The sequence below is a fragment of the Typopeltis vanoorti genome, chromosome 12, assembly GCF_054136105.1.
Source record: "Typopeltis vanoorti isolate ZY-2024b chromosome 12, IOZ_Tvanoo_1.0, whole genome shotgun sequence".
In the NCBI taxonomy this organism is placed as follows: Eukaryota; Metazoa; Arthropoda; class Arachnida; order Uropygi; family Thelyphonidae; genus Typopeltis; species Typopeltis vanoorti.
In genome coordinates, this window is record NC_143560.1 from 3,460,534 (window position 1) to 3,479,716 (window position 19,183).

Genomic DNA, 19,183 nt, shown 5'->3' on the forward strand with positions numbered 1-19,183 from the left:
ACAGAGAATAGTGGGAGATCAGGGGAGAACCAGAGGTCATCCCTGGAAACTGTATAAAGAGGGTGTGAGTAGGGGAATGAGAGGCAGGTTTTTTTCATGCAGAGTTGTGAGTGATTGGAATGCCTTGCCTGAGAGTGTGGTGTCTGCAAGGAGTTTGAATGTGTTTAAGACGCGGTATGATGAGATGTGTGTGAGATAAAAGGACCTCCTAGATGAGTCTTTGACTCCATGAGGTCTTGTTTAATAATAATAATAATAATAATAATAATAATAATAATTGCATTTGATTCCTGTTGCTTTCAGAAGACCCTCTTGTGTAACTGCTTGAAGCATTTGCTCAGAGCTCTTGTCAATGTAACTTTTTAATCTAATTTCTTTTTCTCCACGGCAGTGGCGAATTCTCTATGCTTGCTATGCTTGCTGTGCAAGCTCATTAATTGAGAAAGAAGTACTATTTATTTGTTAATAAATACATGCATTTATAAGCATTCCATTTAGGCTTTTATTTTTGTAGACAGAAGACGTCTTAAGCTTGCGTGGCAATAATTGAGCTTTGTGTTATGTATCGAAGGCCGATGCTTGCTCATCTAGTCCAAGTTACTTTGGCTTGCTTGGTTGTAGGAGCTTACAGGTTCTCGCAGCAGAACTGTGATTTCTTGCGAGCACATAGCCATTTCACATCGTCTCACTCTGTTGCTTAAGCACAGGCCATATGCAGTCAACATAGCTCTAGCCAGTGAGCTTCAGCAGTCTTTACAAGTGTGCATATTGCTTGGGAAAATTAAGTTACAACCAACTTTTTATGATGATGTTATTGACCAGCTCATAAAGAACTGTAGGGTAGAATTTGTATTCAAATAGCTAAATTGAAAAATATAGAATATCATTTGTAAAATAAATGTTGTATTTGTATGATTAAATGTACATAAATTTCTAAATATATAGTTTTAAATGGTCAGTACAGGTAACCCTCGTATAACGTGGTACTTATACAACACAGTCTACAAATTGTAGTAATCTTTGTTCAATGCGGTACTTATACAACGCAGTTTTGACAAAAACACAGTCTAGCAATTCTAGTAACCCTTTATCTTTTCGTATATTTTTCACCGCGCGACTTAAAAACCAAATTTTATCTTCGTTAAATTTGTGTCTTGCTGTATTGCACAGGTAGTTATAAGTAGCGAATTCATATTAGGGGGAAACAACCCTTTAGCATGCATATACGTCAATTGTATACCATATAAAGTGTTTATTTTGAAAATTGTCTTCGTTTTCTGCCAGGAAAGCGCATTAAAAATCATAAGTGTGTTATCTCAAGCTGAGCACTTTATTTTCTGGTGAGTTACATACCTAATTAATATGTAATGTTTTTTTATGTAAAAAATTTATTTTTATAGTAATGGCCACAAACTGCATTGAAAGGGAAAAAATGAATATTCAAAAGAAAATTCATCTCGAAGAAAATTTCTCTCGAAGAAAAAAAATTAAAATCATGGATCTGTTGAAAAATGGAGAAAAACCAGTTGTTGTAAGGACTTTGAATTTAAATGAATTAACAATTCAAACAATCAAACACAATGAACATAAAATCCCAGAATGTGTTTATTGCTGGGTCAACGGTAAGTGCAAAGCTCGTTGCTCGTGTGCACAATTTTCTAAGAGAAAAATGAAGAAATCTCTAATGATTTGGAAAGAAGATGCTCAAAAGAAAATTCCTTTGGATGTAAATCTTATTAAACAAAAAACTCTCAAAGTTTATAAACATTTATAATGCAGACCAGGTGTTCAATGCTGATAAATCCAGGTTATATTGGAAAAATATGCCAAAACGCACCTATATTTCAAAAAATGAAAGATCAGCTCTTGGATTCAAAGTTTCCAAAGACAGAATTACTCTACTGTTTTGTAGTAATATATCAGGTGATTACATGACAAAACTAGTATTTATTAACAGATTCTCAAATTCTTGTGCTATGAAAGATTAAAAGATGCACTTATTTTTATTTTGCCTAAAACATTTATGTATTACATGAAATGAAGCTTAATTACAATTTGTAATTTTTATAATTTCATACTATGTATTCATGTCATAGTTTATGTTTTCTTAACTTACATGAATTACCTGAATTAAATAAAAATATATTTTTGTTGGATATGTCATTGTTGTTTATATAATTTTCTTTAAAAAAAAACGATTTCAGAACATAACCCTACTTTTTGTATGTCATCTGAGTCTCTCGCATAACGCGATTTATATAATGCGGCATTTCTATGGAACCTAACATCCACATTACACGAGGGTTACCTGGAATTCACTATTCCAATAATCAGATTTCAATCACACCTCTCACTCCCTGAATGATAACAAGAGCAAGCGTGAATTTCAAGACCAGCATTCATCCCTGCTCCACAGTCTGTCTCACTTGCAGCAGACCCCATCTACCTATTCTCCTTAGTGGGTACAACCGGTCAACATCACTTCATGGATGTAATGCATGATGCATAGTCATAAGTTTTCTAGTTTTGGGGTAAAATCTGTCCAGGTCTTCTTTTGTCCAATCTATTATGCCAGCTGTGTAATGGATCACTGATAATTTTTAATAGGAAAAGTCATTCCTGGAAACTGTATGAGGGTGTGAGCAAAGGAATGAAGAGGGTTCTTTACATGGAAAGTGGAGTTGGTGAGTGAAATGCATTGCCTGAGAGTACAGAGACTGTATACACAATGAATGAGTTTAAAGCATGGTTTGTGAGGTTTGTATGTGTGACAGTGTGTACCGCCTACAATGAGTCTTTTGACTCCCCAGAAGTCCAGAGTTAATAATAATAATAATAATACTGAAATTCTCATATAATAAAAATTACTATATAGATGAAAGAGAGAGAGAAGAGGACTGGGAATTAGATCAAAAGTGGAAGTTGGTTCATTCCTCACAGGGTTAAGCAGATCTTCATGTCATTTAGTTTTAACCTTTATGTAATACATTCTCTCTCTCTCTTTATTATTATTATTATTACTATTATTCCTTGAATCTTCATGGATACGAAGAGTCATCAATCTATGAAATTCTTACCTGTGCATAGCCAAAAAAATGCTGGAAATATTCACCATCCATGTTATTTATCTGTCCTAAAAAAAAGAGCAAAAATTTAAAGGCAGTATAAATATCCCATACCATATTTTTTATATTATACACACCCATGAAAGGTCCTAAACATAGAGCACATTAGAAGCATGGGTGGCTTAAGGATTTGACAATTCAAAAAAGTCTGCTCTAGAAACCAAACATGAAAATATTTCATGTAACTTCAGGCCTCCAATAAGCAGAGTGAGTGTCTCACACCAGGTGATCTGGTATGAGACCACCATTCATCTGCTATCTAAAGAAATTCACATTAATAATTTATCAAAAATCTGCTTGAACTACCAATAAAATTATGCATTCAAAATTTAACAAAAAAGTTTGATTCCCCATGACTATATCAGTAGGAGCCATTTGCCCAGTTACCGATCTGCCTAATTAATTGTTTATACTGAATATAAATCAAAATGTATGACCTAAACTGGTCAGGTGACATAGACCTATATGAGTGATTTTACTTAATTATAAGTAATAAAAATGACACTATAATTTTTAAATATTAATCTCACACATGGAAAGTTTCAAAAACTATATAATACAGGAGAAATGTTGACGAAGTTAGCACAACAGTGTAGGAACTAACACCCAATTTTCATTTGATTATGTCTGTGCTTTGTTAATCTCCATCTTTTGTGTGTTACTCTTCACAGAACATTCTTGTTGATACTGCTCACTTTTTATTTATTATTATTATTTTTGTGGAAAGCTTCCAGTATTGAGGCCACATGTTTTTAGATAAATAACTATTTTAATAAATTAAATAAATATAACTCTACAAGTTTCATAAGTCGTCAGCCTTACATCATCAGGGGGACTGCAAAAGTTATACACAAAGAAAATACTAGAAACAATTAATTATACATATTAGATATTATCAGAACTTCACAAATGACATATACAAATAAGTAACCAGAATAAAAAAAAATTAATTACTATATACATTGTTGGAACAATGCTAGTTGTTGCTGTCATGTTCTGTAGCTTGGCATGTGTCATATCCTAAGTCTGCAGTAGTTAGATTTTTAATGAAAGCAGACCAAACTTGATCTACATCAAGTTTGGTCTGCTATCATTATCATCAAGTCTACATCAAGTCTGGACTAAGCTTTGATTTTTGTGGCGATCCTTAGCATTTTAAGATGCTTCCTTGAACTTTCTTGTAAAACAATTATGATCAATATAAGGCATTTTTTGTTTATTGCCAAACTACTTGATGGCACGTGTTAGTTGTATGGGATGCCAATCCTGATTTATGCTGTCTTCTTTTTCTAAGTGTTTTACATGTTAAGACACGTGGACCTTCCCTAACCTTCCTGAATGGCTTACATAGTAAATGCCACAAGAGCAATGAATCTCATATAGTTTTTTCATGGGATGATGTAAAGGTTTTTGTGGATGTAAGAACATAGAGATTTTATGCAATGGTAAAAAAACCACTTTAATGTTGTATTCATGGAACAACATTGCCACTTTGCTGTGACATTCCTGATGTAAGGTAGCGTGACAGCATTCTTAAAATCTTGTTTACGTAAAAGAACTGCCAGAAGTGTATTAAGAATTTTATTGATCATCTTGGGTTCATAACCACTGAGAGCAAGGTTATGAGGCTACATTCCTTTTAATGTATTGGATATATAGTATGCTCTGTCTTGCAATTTTTAATCATGCCTATCTTTTATAATGGATGATGGTGTGAAGTGGCATGTAAAAATCTTCCAGTTGCAGTAGGTTTTCTGTATACTGAAATGGTCAATATTTTTTCTTCTCATTTACTGTGACAAGGATATCAAGAAATGGTAATTTTTGCAACCTTCCAGTTCAAGAGTGAATTTTATGTTGGAATGCAAGCTGTTCAGTAAACATTGACAACATCTAAACTTGCTAGGAGATCTGAAGGCTCTATATTTAAATCTTTTACCTTTTCAATAAACAGTAAGCTATGCTTCACATGTGATTCTGTCTTTCCTATGTGTGGAGCTACCATGTTCAACAGATACTTTGCCAAGTTTGAGATCAGGGAATCTCTCCCATCTACAATTACCCTGGCCAACTCTATATGGAAAATTTTGAAGCTAACACTATTAAAACTATTACAAGAAACTAAATACTTGGTTACGTTACATTGATGATATTTTCGTTGTTTGATCAATAAAAATGGATGACTTAATTCATTCTAAAGATTATTTGAATAGCTAGCGTTGAACATAAAATTCACTCTTGATTTTCCGGAAGATCACAAAAAAATTAGCTTTACTTGATATCCTTGTTGAAGTAAACAAAGAAGAAAAAAGTTTGTCCTTTTCAATATACAGAAAACCTACAGCAACTGGAAGAATTTTACATGCCTAACAAACCCATGCTGACCATCATCAAAAATGCTGCTATTTTTTTATGATTTTAACCACTTCTGAATCCTAGTACTTACCAACTTCTCTAATATCTTAACAACAACTCCAAACCACAGACTGACCTATAATTTGTGGTCTTAGTTTTATCCCCCCCCCCTTCCTTTGTGAAGTGCAGCAATTCTTATCACCACCTTGTATTCTTTTGGAACTCACCCTGTTGCAAGCTTCATGTTAAATAGTTGTGCTAAAGGTGCCATTAATTCTATAGGGCATTCCCGCAAGACACATGGCGATATACTTTCAAATCCTACTGGCATGTTAACATCAAGTTTACTTAATTCCTAATATACTTCCTGCTGACTCACCATCAGCCCCTCCTCTAACATACATTTTAAACTCCAGCTTTTCTCGATGTCACCTTCACAAGGATGAAATATACTGAAATATTCTCAACATTGGTTACCAATCTGCCAGTGTCATCAACTAGCATCATCCTCCCATAGTCGTTCTGCCTTCTACTTGCCACATATCAAAAGAACTCACTAGGAATTTTCTTAGCTTGATTGGCTAATTTCTTCTGATACTCCACTTCTGCTGCTTTCCTTACCAACCAAGTCACCATCCTGGCCTACTTCTTGTACTCTTAATGCAACTGATTACTACCAACATTCACCTTGTGTAGCCTCCACAGAGCCTTCATCTTCCAAATTTCCTGCTGACTCACCATCAGCCCCTCCTCTAACATACATTTTAAACTCCAGCTTTTCTCGATGTCACCTTCACAAGGATGAAATATACTGAAATATTCTCAACATTGGTTACCAATCTGCCAGTGTCATCAACTAGCATCATCCTCCCATAGTCGTTCTGCCTTCTACTTGCCACATATCAAAAGAACTCACTAGGAATTTTCTTAGCTTGATTGGCTAATTTCTTCTGATACTCCACTTCTGCTGCTTTCCTTACCAACCAAGTCACCATCCTGGCCTACTTCTTGTACTCTTAATGCAACTGATTACTACCAACATTCACCTTGTGTAGCCTCCACAGAGCCTTCATCTTCCAAATTTCCTGCTGACTCACCATCAGCCCCTCCTCTAACATACATTTTAAACTCCAGCTTTTCTCGATGTCACCTTCACAAGGATGAAATATACTGAAATATTCTCAACATTGGTTACCAATCTGCCAGTGTCATCAACTAGCATCATCCTCCCATAGTCGTTCTGCCTTCTACTTGCCACATATCAAAAGAACTCACTAGGAATTTTCTTAGCTTGATTGGCTAATTTCTTCTGATACTCCACTTCTGCTGCTTTCCTTACCAACCAAGTCACCATCCTGGCCTACTTCTTGTACTCTTAATGCAACTGATTACTACCAACATTCACCTTGTGTAGCCTCCACAGAGCCTTCATCTTCCAAATTTCACGCTTAATCTCTTCATTCATCCATTTTACTCCTACCTTGTTTAGCCTTTTCACCTTTGGAATACAACCAGACATTGCTGCTGTTAAATTGCTCTTGATCAATGCCCATGCAGCATCTATATTCTCACTCAACTCCTCTTTCCATACTATAGCACAAGGATATATGTGAAACTACAATCACAAGCCTTGTAGTTTCACATATATCCCTTCTTTATAGAAGTTCTCATGTGATGTCTGTAACTCATGCGATCACTTCACGGTCACTCTTTCCATCCAGAGGGGGAAATTAGACGCTCCATTCACAATCACATCCTCTGATGATATAACCAAACCTAAGACTCATAACCCTCATTTGCCCTCTGTTACATACTGTCTAAGATTGTTGTCCATTAAGAACTCAAGAAATTCATTCTTCTTATTCCCTGATGCTATCTCTTCATTCCAGCAATATCATCATAGTTGAAATCACCCATAATGATCATCCTTTGCTTGCTCACTAAGCCAAGTTGCCTGTACATTTTTTTGTTGCCACCTTCCACATTCTCTGGCCTGTAGTAACATCCCACTAAAAATCTCTTTCTATCAACCTCCACTTCACACCATACTGCTTCAAATCAAATATGACTGAGTGTGGTGTGCTTGTGTTTCAAAATTGATCAATTGATCAATTTGAAGCACTTTTTCATAATAACAGTAAACAATGGTGAACAAGAACAAGGTCATCCAGGCACATGGCCCAAAAGTAGAGTGTTGTGAATTTTACAAAGATGAATGTGGCAGATGTGTTTGAAGAAAGATTAAAGAAGAGAAGCAAAAGAGTGAAGATCTACAGAAAATGTGATATGTTAATGGATTGTGGTGATTTGAATGAAAGTTATGAACCAGAAGTGAAGAATATAGCAAAAGGCGAAAGGCAGTGATGGATGTAAGTCTAAAAATGATAGAAGAGTGAGCATGATAATATGTGTGGAGGATGTGATTGTGAATATGGCAATAATTAAAAACAAAGGAAAAGTGAACATAATTACGGAAGCGGAAGTGTGCCTGACTGACAAAGCAAGAGCTGGTGTGACTATGGAAATGGAACAGTCAGACTGGTGAAGCAAGAGCGGGAGCAACTGCTGGAATGCATGAGTTGAAGAATGAAATGATTAAGATAAGGAATGAAATGATTAAGATGAGGAATGAAATTATTAAGATGAGGAATGAAATGTATAGAATGAAATTAGACGTATAATGGATACGAATGGAAGAGTGTGAAAGAATAAAAAGACAGTGGAGAGAGAGAGAGAGAAAAGTAGAGAATGACTTGAGAATAGCAGTATATAAAGATTCTATCATAAAAGGTGTGGTGGATGAGAGGGTGCACAAGGTATGTTTTCCAGGAGGGAAAATGAACTGGCTAATAGAGGCACTAGTTATGAGAGGTAAGCATGCGAGGGAGAGTTGGTGGTTGTAGTTGGAATAAAATTTGGTTGAATCGTTTGATAGGAAGAATGTGAGATTAGATATCAGCAGATTATTGACAAGAGTGAAAGGCAACAGTGTGATAGAAATTTGGCCAATTGGCAATTCCTATAGGTAGAGATGACCTGCTAATGCTTCTGCCTGATATCTCCACTTGGGCCTGGCTCCCACTGAAGAGACCTCAATAAAGGTTGAAACTAGTCTGGGTAGTGGCCCTTGCCTTAATGCATAACATTAGACATATCTGCAAGGAGATGTGTTTTGCATTATAGGAGATACTGAGTTAGGAGTGTTGGTAGCTTGCTCCACCTTTGCAACGAGTTGCCCTGGTGTTGTACCACCTTAACCCAGTCCTGAAGATACTTTCAGGTGCAAACTTTGTTTGCTCACACTTGGATAAAGGATTAAACTAAATTTATTATAGTGTGATAGAAAGGGTAGTTTGTGTGTTGCCCAGATATGACAATGATGAGTTGAAATAGAGAGCAAAGATCTGGAATGGAATGATAGCGGAAATGTGTGAAGAAGGAATGCAGTTTATGAATGTGTGGGACAAGTGTGAGCAGGGCCACCGAGAGAAATTTTCGAGCCTGTGACAAGTCTGTGGTTCGGGCCTACTTAAAAAAGTGCATCACTTTTGTTTAATAAAAAAAGTCATATAAAATATTAAACATTTATTTAAAAAAATCTTGGTGCTTCAATATCTTGGTGTTCTTCAGTCTTCAAATATTTTAATAGTAAATGCTTGTTTTTTTAAATCTTCTTTTGCCTTCTCACGATCCCCTTTTCACCTTTCGTTTTTGATTTCCAGATTTATGATGATACATTTCTGTTGGTCAAATTTTTATTATTAAAAATATAATTTTAATAATTAAAAAATCGAATTAATAAGAATATTTACTTTTATTCTTTAGTGCACGGCCTACACTATACAGTTGCACGCTTTACAAACAATCACAAAACCTTCGTCTATCAAAATACTAACAAGAATGAAGCTTTCTGGCAGGGAACATTACTGTGAATGCAATTACTAGCTAGCGCAGCTGACAACAACCTTGCACGAATGCCTATTGACGTCATCACCCGATCATCGGGGCCCGACGGTCGGGCCCTTTTTGATGCCAGGCCCGTGACAAAAGTCTCAGATGTCACCCCCCCCCTCTCGGCGGCCCTGAGTGTGAGGGATGAATGGAGCAGTATAAGAGTGATGAACTGCATCTGAATGGTTTTGGAGTGAGTCGTTTTGGTTGCTGCTGGAGGGAAGGGTAAAATGAGTGATGCAAACACAGTATCGGTGGAAGTCAAAGATGATGTGAATGAGCAGGAGAGCGGACTAGGTGAGACTGATGTGGTTGTGAATGGAGAAGAGAATGTGACAACAGAAAAGCAAGTTGGACAGGGAAACAGGGTAGGCTAGAGAGACTGGAAGGGGGGGGGGGACATGGCAGAAAGAAGCAGGCAAGGAATAGTCACAGACAGGGGATACCATGAGTAGGACTGGCTATAGACCAAGAAATGAATTGTTATGTTTATTTATGAATGCCAGGAGTGTCAAAAATAAAGGAGATGAAATTGCCATTGATTGAGTTTATGTGCCTGAAAATAGTTGGAATAAGTGAAACATGGTTGGATGAGAATGACATCTTGATATCAGAGGAATAGAAATGGCGGGATATAGATATAATGGTTTTGTGAAGATAGGAAAGGCAAGAAGGGAGGAGGAGTGCTGATAATGAGAACAGGGGAATTATGTCTGTGCAAGGCTGAGATATTATTATTATTATCATGGTCTAGCTACTCACTGATGAAGCCTCAAAAAAGGCTGAAACCGGTCTGGGTAGTGACCTCCCCACCATAATGTAATAACAGCATACATTTCCTAGGAAATGTGTTTTTACATTTTGGAAAATACCTAAGAATAGTGATCAGAACTTTACCGTCTTTGCTGCAAGATTTCCGGTATTGCACTACGTGCTAGGGTCACTTGCATTTAGCGGACGCTTAGTGATCGCCGATACTTTATAGTTTACTATACTATATTCGGCAAGAAACTCTCTGATTCCAATCTTTGAGTTTCTTATTCGGTTTTAAAACAATGTGGGATTTAATATCCCCTTAATTTAAATAATTATTATCATTATTTGACGCCTCCAGGGAGTCCAAAGACTCATCGAGGGAGAGTGTGCCAACAGCATCGAACGATTGGTCCCCTTCCAACTACTATAAGGAAAAAAAAAAAAAAACTGACTATAGTTAACTTTACACTAAAACAAGTTATTTTTTTCATCCCTATTGGATAGTTGTGGTGAGAATCAACTGTGTTATCAGAAAAACGGATATGTTTTCTAAGAAAATTATGAGAAATTATAATTTGATTGAAGCATGTACACTCTATCAAAAATATTTCTAAAATTATTGATGAAAGCAGACATGAAGGTTGTCATATGTAATGAACAAAAGTTTTATCATGGCCAAAAATCAGATTTGGTATTTACACTTTCCAGAAGAGAGCTTCCCAAAAGATTTTCCAGTGGGTTACTATTTTTTGTTGGAATTCAGGGATTTCCAAGGTGTTTCTATAAATTCATTAAAAAGTTTTTCTTCTGCTTGAATTTCATAGCAACAAACTTTTTAAAACAAAATAAACTTTGTGGTACAAAGATTCCATGGTTGGACAGTCCTGACTTTTCAATTTGGACAGTCCTGACTTTTCAAAATGGAACACAGCACGATTTTGGCAGAACTAATAAACAGAGGTAAGTGTGGCGACTAGTTTAAAAGCAAAATTAAAATTATTTTGATAACTTATATAACAGTGAGTTTTTTGTTGTTTTTTTAATCTTTATCAAAAATGGGAAGGGAGGGGAAAAAAAAAGATTCTAAACACAATTGTTATCCAATAGCCTAAAGACGTCCAAAAATAATAAGAAAATTAGTGTGATATATTATTAGACCACAAGGCAATGAATATGAAACATACTCAAAAAATAAAAGATGGTGTAAATGAAAGAAATGGCAATGAAACGAAAGCTAGTGAAACTGAGGGAGTTAAAGAATGAAAGAATGTAGAAGAGAAAGTTAGCAAAATTTCACTTCTTCATTCTTGCTTTTGCAAGAATGAAGAAGTGAAAGTCAGTGATAAGGGAGTGAAAGAAAGTATGAATGAGGAAACAGAAGTACAGTGTGGCAGAACAAGAGGTTGCAAGGCTACAAAAGTGAGAGAGAGAGTGAAATTGTCAGAATGCAAGATTTGAGAAAACAGTTGTTGAAAATGAAAAATAAAATGAGGAATATGCAGAGTGATCCAAGACATTTAGTGGAAACTAATGAAAGTAGGCAAAAGAATAGAATGAAAGAAAAAAGAGTAAAAGAGGTGATGAGTGACTCCAGGATAGCAGTGTATGGAGATTCGATAGTTAGAGGATTAGATAATAAAAGAATCAATAAGATCTGCTATCCAGGAGGGAGAATGAACAGGATAATTCAGGCATCGGACATGAGAGGGAAACAAGCAAGACAACTAGTGATGATCGTGGGGACGAATGATTTAATTGGACATAAGGAGTATGTAGGGGAGAATATCAGGAGGTTATTGAGAAGTGAAATAAAACAGTGTAGTGGGAAAGGTTGTTAGTGTGTTGCCAAGGTATGCCAATGATGAATTGAGATTGAGGGCTGGAATCATGAATGGTATGCTAGCAGAGCTGTGTGTATGGCATGTACAGTTTTGGATGTATGGCATGTATTTGAGAGAAGAATGGACTTATACAGGGGTGATGGGTTACATTTAAATAGCTTTGGAGTGAACATACTGGAAAAAGTGTTGCTGGATGCTAGATGTACAGTGTGTGCTGCATGCAAGAGATCAAAAGTAAGAGATAAACTGAAAAATTAGGAGAGTGGCATTGAAGAGACAGAAGTGCTTGGCAGTGGAAACAATGGAAGCATGAGAGGAGAGAGAGAGAGAGAGAGAGAACAGAAATGCAAGAGGAACAGGGAAACTGGGATATCCTGGGTAGATGAGGAGAAATGGCATAGGGAGAATGGATGTTGAAAGTAGCAGTGAATGTGTGTATGAGATGGAATATATTACAATGTGGGTGGGGGAAGTTGAGACTGAGCAGATATATATATATATATATATATGGTAAGTGGTGATAAAGCTGATTGGGCAAGGGTAGGTGTAGTGGGAAAATCACAATGGCTTGGATAGGACTGGTTATAGACCTAAAAATGAACTATTGTTTGTTTACAAATGCCAGAAGTATCAGAAATAAGGGGGATAAAACGGTTTCAGTGATTGAGTTTATCTGTCCCAGAATCATTGGAATAAGTGAAACATGGTTGATGAGGATGATATTGCAATAATGGGAATAGAAATGGAAGGATAAAATATTTTTTGCAAGGGTAGAAAGGGCAAGAAAGGATGGAGGGAGTGCTGCTAATGATAGCAGGGGAATTAATGTCCATATAAGGTAGACATGAAAGAGGGAAATAGTGGCACTGGTTATGAGGCAGTGTGGTATAACATGGAAGTTGACAGGAAGACATTTAGTTGGATGTTGCTAAAGGCCAAGGAATGTGGATGATAAAGAAATCTATAAACAACTTGGATTACTGAACAAAGGAAGGGTAATTATTACAGGCGATTTTAATTATGGCAATATACACTGAAATGAAGAGATAGCATTTGAGAATAAGGAAAATGAATTTCTTGAGGTCTTGAGAGATAACTATCTCAGGCAGTATGTAAAGGAGGGTATGTGAGGATTGAGAGTTTTAGATTGAATGGGGTTTTGCACTTTCCTCCAGTTGGTGAGAGTGATCACGAAGGGATCACATGGGTTGTGGCTGGCCATATGCAGACTTTTGTGAGGAAAGGATATATGTGGAATTATAAGGCTAGTGATTATGACAAGCTTAGGAGGCAGCTTGGAGCTATAGCATGGAATGAGGAGTTCAGTGGTAAGGAAATAAATGCTGCTTGGGAACTGACAAAGAAATACATAACAGCATCAATGTGTGAATGTATTCTGAAAGCCAAAAATCTGAATAAGGTAGGTGTAAAATGGATGAATGAAGGGCGTAAGCATGAAATCTGGAAGAACAAGGCACTTTGGAGGCAGTACAACATGAATAATGGTAATAATCAGTTTCACGAAGAGTATAAAGAACAAGCCAGGAGAGTGACTCAGTTGGTAAGGAAAACAAAAGTGCAGTATGAGCAAAAATTGGCAAATGAGGCAAAGGAAAACCCTAGAGAGTTTTTTTAGATATGTGGCATTAGCATGCTACTGCAAATTGGTTTTTATGGGGATGAGGATATGTTGGAAAGGATCCAGAGAAGATTCACAAAGGTTGTCAGTGGTTTTTGAAATGTGGAGTACAAAAACAGATTGGGAGAATGTAAATTGCAAAGCCTTGTGAATAGGAGGGATATGATTGAGACATATAAGCTAGTCAAGGGTTGTTTCAGGTTGACATGAAAGAGATTTTTCATAAAATGGAGAGGGGGAAATAGAACAAGAGGACATTGCTGGAAGCTGTATAAAGAGGATGTGAGTAGAGGAGTGAGGGGGGTTCTTTGCATGGAGAATGGTCGGTGAGTGGAATGCATTACCTGAGTGTGTTGTGAATGTACACACATTGAATCATTTTAAGGCATGGATGGATGAACATTGTGTGCAATGATGTGTACTTCCCATGATGAGTCTCTGACTCCATGGAGGTCAGATGTTAATAATAATAATAATAAAATTTATAGAAAACAATAAAAACTTGAATAACAGTTTTAATCAAGACTATCTCTCTTATTAACTCTATCAAAGACCAGCTGTGCTCTCCTATCTTCTTCATCTCCTCAATAGGAGTAATGAAATAGACGTACACTTAACACTAAGTCACTTTTCTTGCCGCTTCCTACTAGAGGAGCAGAAGGTTGCCAGAATGGTGTATACAAACAGGAAAATTAGGATCCACATATGACTGTTCGATTCCAAGTGACCACAAAATTCATTGGTGGGGAAGGGGAAGAAGAGTTTTCTTCAAATATAAAGCAAAGCATAAAACACTTGTGTGGGACTGGCAGAAGTCTTAATAAACAGAAGTGACCAAATATTAGATATCTTTCTCCAGAAAGATACTGGATTCAAAACACATTATCTGATGCAGCAAAAGGGATAAATCTTCTTCAACACACACACACTTCCATGTGTACTTGACTTTCATCAACTTGGTATGCTTGCTTCTTTACCAATTTTTACATGTTCTTAGTGTTAATCTCTTCTTCATTAGTTCCTAATGAGGTGCTTATGACAAAAATGTGAAATTGAACCAAATTGCTAAAAATCAATAGTTTTCATCCATAATTTTATGATTATGGGAAATTACCTTGTTCCAAAAGAACCTCTAGAACCTCTTTAACCTATTAGTTAACGTGTAATAATAATCCATTCTTGGATGAAGACAGTTGCCTTTTCTAATATCTACCTTTTTTTTTTAGGACAGGTATAAGACTGTATAAAGTTTTTCACCTGGTTAGAAAGTAAATTATACTTGATAAGAAAAGTATATTTTTGTGTTTATTCTTATGAGTGTGAGCAAACAAAAATGTATATATACAATAACTACACAAATCAGGCTACTCTTATATGGAGACTAATGGCTTTCACATGATATTTTCCTAATATCCCATAAGGCAAAGCACACTCCCATTCAGATGTGTATCCTGCCACGCATTATGGGAAAAGTCACTTTCAGACCAGTCTGACTTTTATTGAAGTTCAGCAGTTTGTTCAATATATCACTGATCTATATTCACATCATAAGTTGATTATTCAGTCAAATCAGTCAGAAAACACCTGTTCTCATCTGATCATTTAAGTTAAGCAAACCTAAAGGATTACTAGTGGGGGAGGGTATTCACCTGCAAATACTGGGTCATGTTGGCAAAACTATTTCTTAAATTTTGTTAAAGGCAGAATTCAGGAATGGATGAAGAGAATATGTACTACATAGGAAAGACAGTATGATACTGTAAAAGACAGGTCCTGCCATAGTAATTTACTCAATTTTTTATAACATGATGAGGAAAAAAAATAAATGGCCACTACAGCATGATACTGCTGAACTTTGCAAAAGCATTTGGATAGTGGGCAGGAGCAATGGCATTGCATCTGGCCAAGCTGTTTAATTTAAATCTGAGGAAAAGAAAGAAAGAAGACAAGATGGTTTCATTACATAAAGAAAGCTTTAACGCAGAAGTAGCAAATTATAGACAGATTCATGCCTTATTACATTTTATAATACAGCAACAGCTGAAATGAACCACTCTCACATGCACAGCTCATCACACCTCAACTTAAATACATTCGCTGTCCCTGCACTCACCACACTCTCAGGTAATGCATTCCAATCACCTACCACTCTCCATGCAAAAAAATCTACTCCTCACCCCCACCTTATACAGCTTCCAGAGTTGGCCTCTACTTCTACCCCTGTCTCCAGATTTTCTATAAAAAATCTCATCCATGCTAATCTGGTAATTACTCCGCACAAACATATTTCTTGATCATGTGTTTCCCCCCCTTCCTTCTATCCGCTAGGCTCTGTAATTTGCATTCTCTCAATCTATCTTCATATTCTACCAAAGACCAGAATCCAACTTAGTCAAGTGTCTCTGAACCTTTTCCAACATCTCATCATCCTTTTCAAAAGCTGGTGACCAAATCTGTGCACAGTAATCCATATGTGGCATGATCAGTCTTGTACAATGGAATCAAAACATCCTTACTCCTACACATCAGTGTTCTCAACATCATCATTCCCATAATCCATTGTGTTGTCCTCACAATTTTAGCAAAATGTCCATGAAATTTCAAGTCCCGTTCCACCATACTCCCAAAATCTTTCATCTCCTCCACCTCCTCTAAAATATTATTATTATTATTATTCAGGCCTCCATGGAGTCAAAAGACTCATCATGGGAGGTCCTTCCTAAGAACATAAAGTCTGTCAAAAGACTCATCGAGGGGAGATCCCCCCCCCCTAAGAAACACAAAGTCTATCATACCACTCCTTAAACTCATTGACCGTTCTTGCTCTCACCAGTCCATCAGACAATTCATCCACCCTTTCACCTCTCTTAATTGCCATAGCCACCCTTTCTATTGTTCCTCCTGGCAAACACTCCTCATGCATCCTATCTTGAACACCACAGATCATTGAGTCGCCATACATTATACCTCTTACCATTTCCTCTCTCCTATTGTTTCCATTCTCTCCTCTTCTTTCATTCCCATAGGTCTCTCTCATTCCCTCTCCTCTACTGCTATTCTCTCTCTTCTAGCATTCCTATACCTCTCTCTCCTACTGTTTCCATTCTCTCCTCTTCTAGCACTTCCATATCCCTCTCTCATTCCGTCTCTCTCATTCCCTCTCCTCTACTGCTATTCTCTCTCTTCTAGCATTCCCGTACCTCTCTCTCCTACTGTTTCCATTCTCTCCTCTTCTAGCACTTCCATATCCCTCTCTCATTCCGTCTCTCCCACTGTTTCCATCCTCTCGTCTTCTAGCATTCCCATACCTCTCTCTCTCTCATTCCATCTCTCCTACTGTTTCCATCCTCTCATCTTCTAGCATTCCCATTCCTCTCTCTCATTCCTTCTCCTCTACTGTTTCCATTCTCTCCTCTTCTAGAACCCCCATACCTCTCACTCATACTCCCAAAATTCTCTCTCTCTCTCCCCTACTCTGAATCGCCTTGCATTTATCTCTTCCATTCTCCTAATCTTATCTTTCATACTTCTGCTCTCATTCACAAGACATTCCACCTCCTCTTTCAGCTCATCTATCTCCCTCTGCAGGTCAGTCACTCTTAATCTAAATTCACTCTCCCAAACAAAACCATCTCCTAAACTTTCACAGTCACTCACACCTTCCACACTATCAACTATTATTTTCTCATTCATATATATATTTTTTTCATTCTCTCCTATCACACTACTTGTCTTCCTACATTCATTCCCCGTTCCTGGAGCAACAAGGTCGGATATTGATATTTCTAATGCACTTATTTCCTCCAACTGCCTGCATTTTGCACACATACGCTCTCTGCTCTCTTTCACAAGCCACATATCCAATCCCGAGATGCATACATGCCGCAAGTACTGCATACCACAAAGTCCCTTATGATATTGCTTATAATATAGTTCTTAAATGGCAGAGGACTTGGCGATACGCCACTTGTGACTGCAGCTGAATCCGCCATCATTCCTTACTGCCGAGTAGCGTAATCTTTAATAATTATTCAATTAATAAATTCCGTTAAATAAATAAGAAAAAAAAAGTACAAACAATTACAAGCAAAACAAAACATTTAAGTACACTAAATATAATTAAATAAAATGAAATATAACTAAATACAGTAATGAAAACTTAGCTTCGTTTTGTCTTCCACCGTTATGCATTCGATTCCGACGGTAACCAAAATATATTATATCGCGACAGCAATTAACTTCCAAAAAACAACCGCTGAAGTACACTCGTATTCAGAGAAACAATTTAGCACTCAAAAAACGTAGAAAAACAGGGAAAAAAACGGACTATTCACCGATTAAAAGTCACTTTCTTCTGCATAGCTCAAATTCACTGTCACGTGCTACCAAAAATTCATCTAGTTGCCAACTAGATTCGAACCACCAAATCCTTTCTTTGTGTGGACAAGCGCCGTAGAGTGCAAACACCACTTCTACTGAGCTACACTGATTAATATCCCCACCAATCCCCACCAATCCTATACTCCTCCTCAAGGGTTCACTTTAGTGAGTATGGATGTAGCAAACCCGAGGTACCTGATGATGGAATATGCCTTACTTCATGTAAATACAGCTGTTATATTATCTATAGACTTGTCCCTCCCCTTTTTTCTTTTCTTCTTGCTCTTATCCCCCAATGATAGAGTATTCGAGGGCTACGGATGAATCTTTACTATTTTGCTATTTCATTTCATCTTATGCAGTGGGGTCTGACTAACCAAGTAGGCAGAAGTCCCAACCCACCTAGCCAATGTGGGATGAACTGGGGGACAAAACTTCTGAGATATGTGGAAAGTTCCTCTAAAACCCTACCACTTTTTTCTTGCAGTGACATCACTCCAAAATGCTAATATGGTTGTGCCTTATAATACATCTCATGCTGTATAGGTTGTCATGTAGAATAATCAGAGCCACATTAAGTCTCAGGCAGAGGGTCCTGTTCGAGAAGTATATTAGAGTCTCCAACAAAAGTCAGTGATATTGTGAATGAGGAACACAGAAGGTTGATCTTAGAAGGGAATTTTACATATGCATATGGAATGTTCAGGGTCTACCTGATGAGTACTCTTGAGACTGTCTCTAAAGAGATGGATAGGTATAAAATTGACATCCTGGGAATTACAGAGACCAGAATTATAAAAGGATGTTTTGCTTTAGTTTGTGACCTAAAGCACAAGTTTAAGACCAAATTGAATGTCATCAAAGACTTAAGACACCAGAAGAATCGGAAATCAAAAACAGATGGAGAGAATACTGTGAGGAACTGTACAATAGAGTAGATAAAGAAAATTTGGAGGAGCCGTCACACCAAGAAAATTCCAATTTGGGACCTCCTCCACATAGACATGAAGTTGAAAGAGCAGTTAAGCAGAGTTAGGTAGAGTTAATTAAGGCCACAGGGGGATGGCGGGATAAGAGTGTTTCATAGATTGATTACAAGGATATAGCTTAGAAGAAGTCAGTTTTCATACCACTAA

At 36.9% G+C, this 19,183-nt stretch overlaps 1 protein-coding gene across 7 annotated transcripts in view; it reads right to left on the bottom strand.

Annotated features, from left to right (window-relative positions):
• LOC150100549 (uncharacterized) overlaps positions 1 to 19,183 on the bottom strand; it is an 844,187-nt gene that overhangs the window by 693,950 nt on the left and 131,054 nt on the right. For all 7 annotated transcript variants that reach the window (XR_016549159.1, XM_090401348.1, XM_090401347.1 and 4 more), the window contains one exon: positions 3,078 to 3,133. Coding sequence is in view for 6 of the 7 variants with exons in the window: in XM_090401348.1 (XP_090257474.1) it covers positions 3,078 to 3,133 (56 nt within the window). In the remaining variant the exon portion in view is untranslated. The remainder of the gene's footprint in view (positions 1 to 3,077; positions 3,134 to 19,183) is intronic.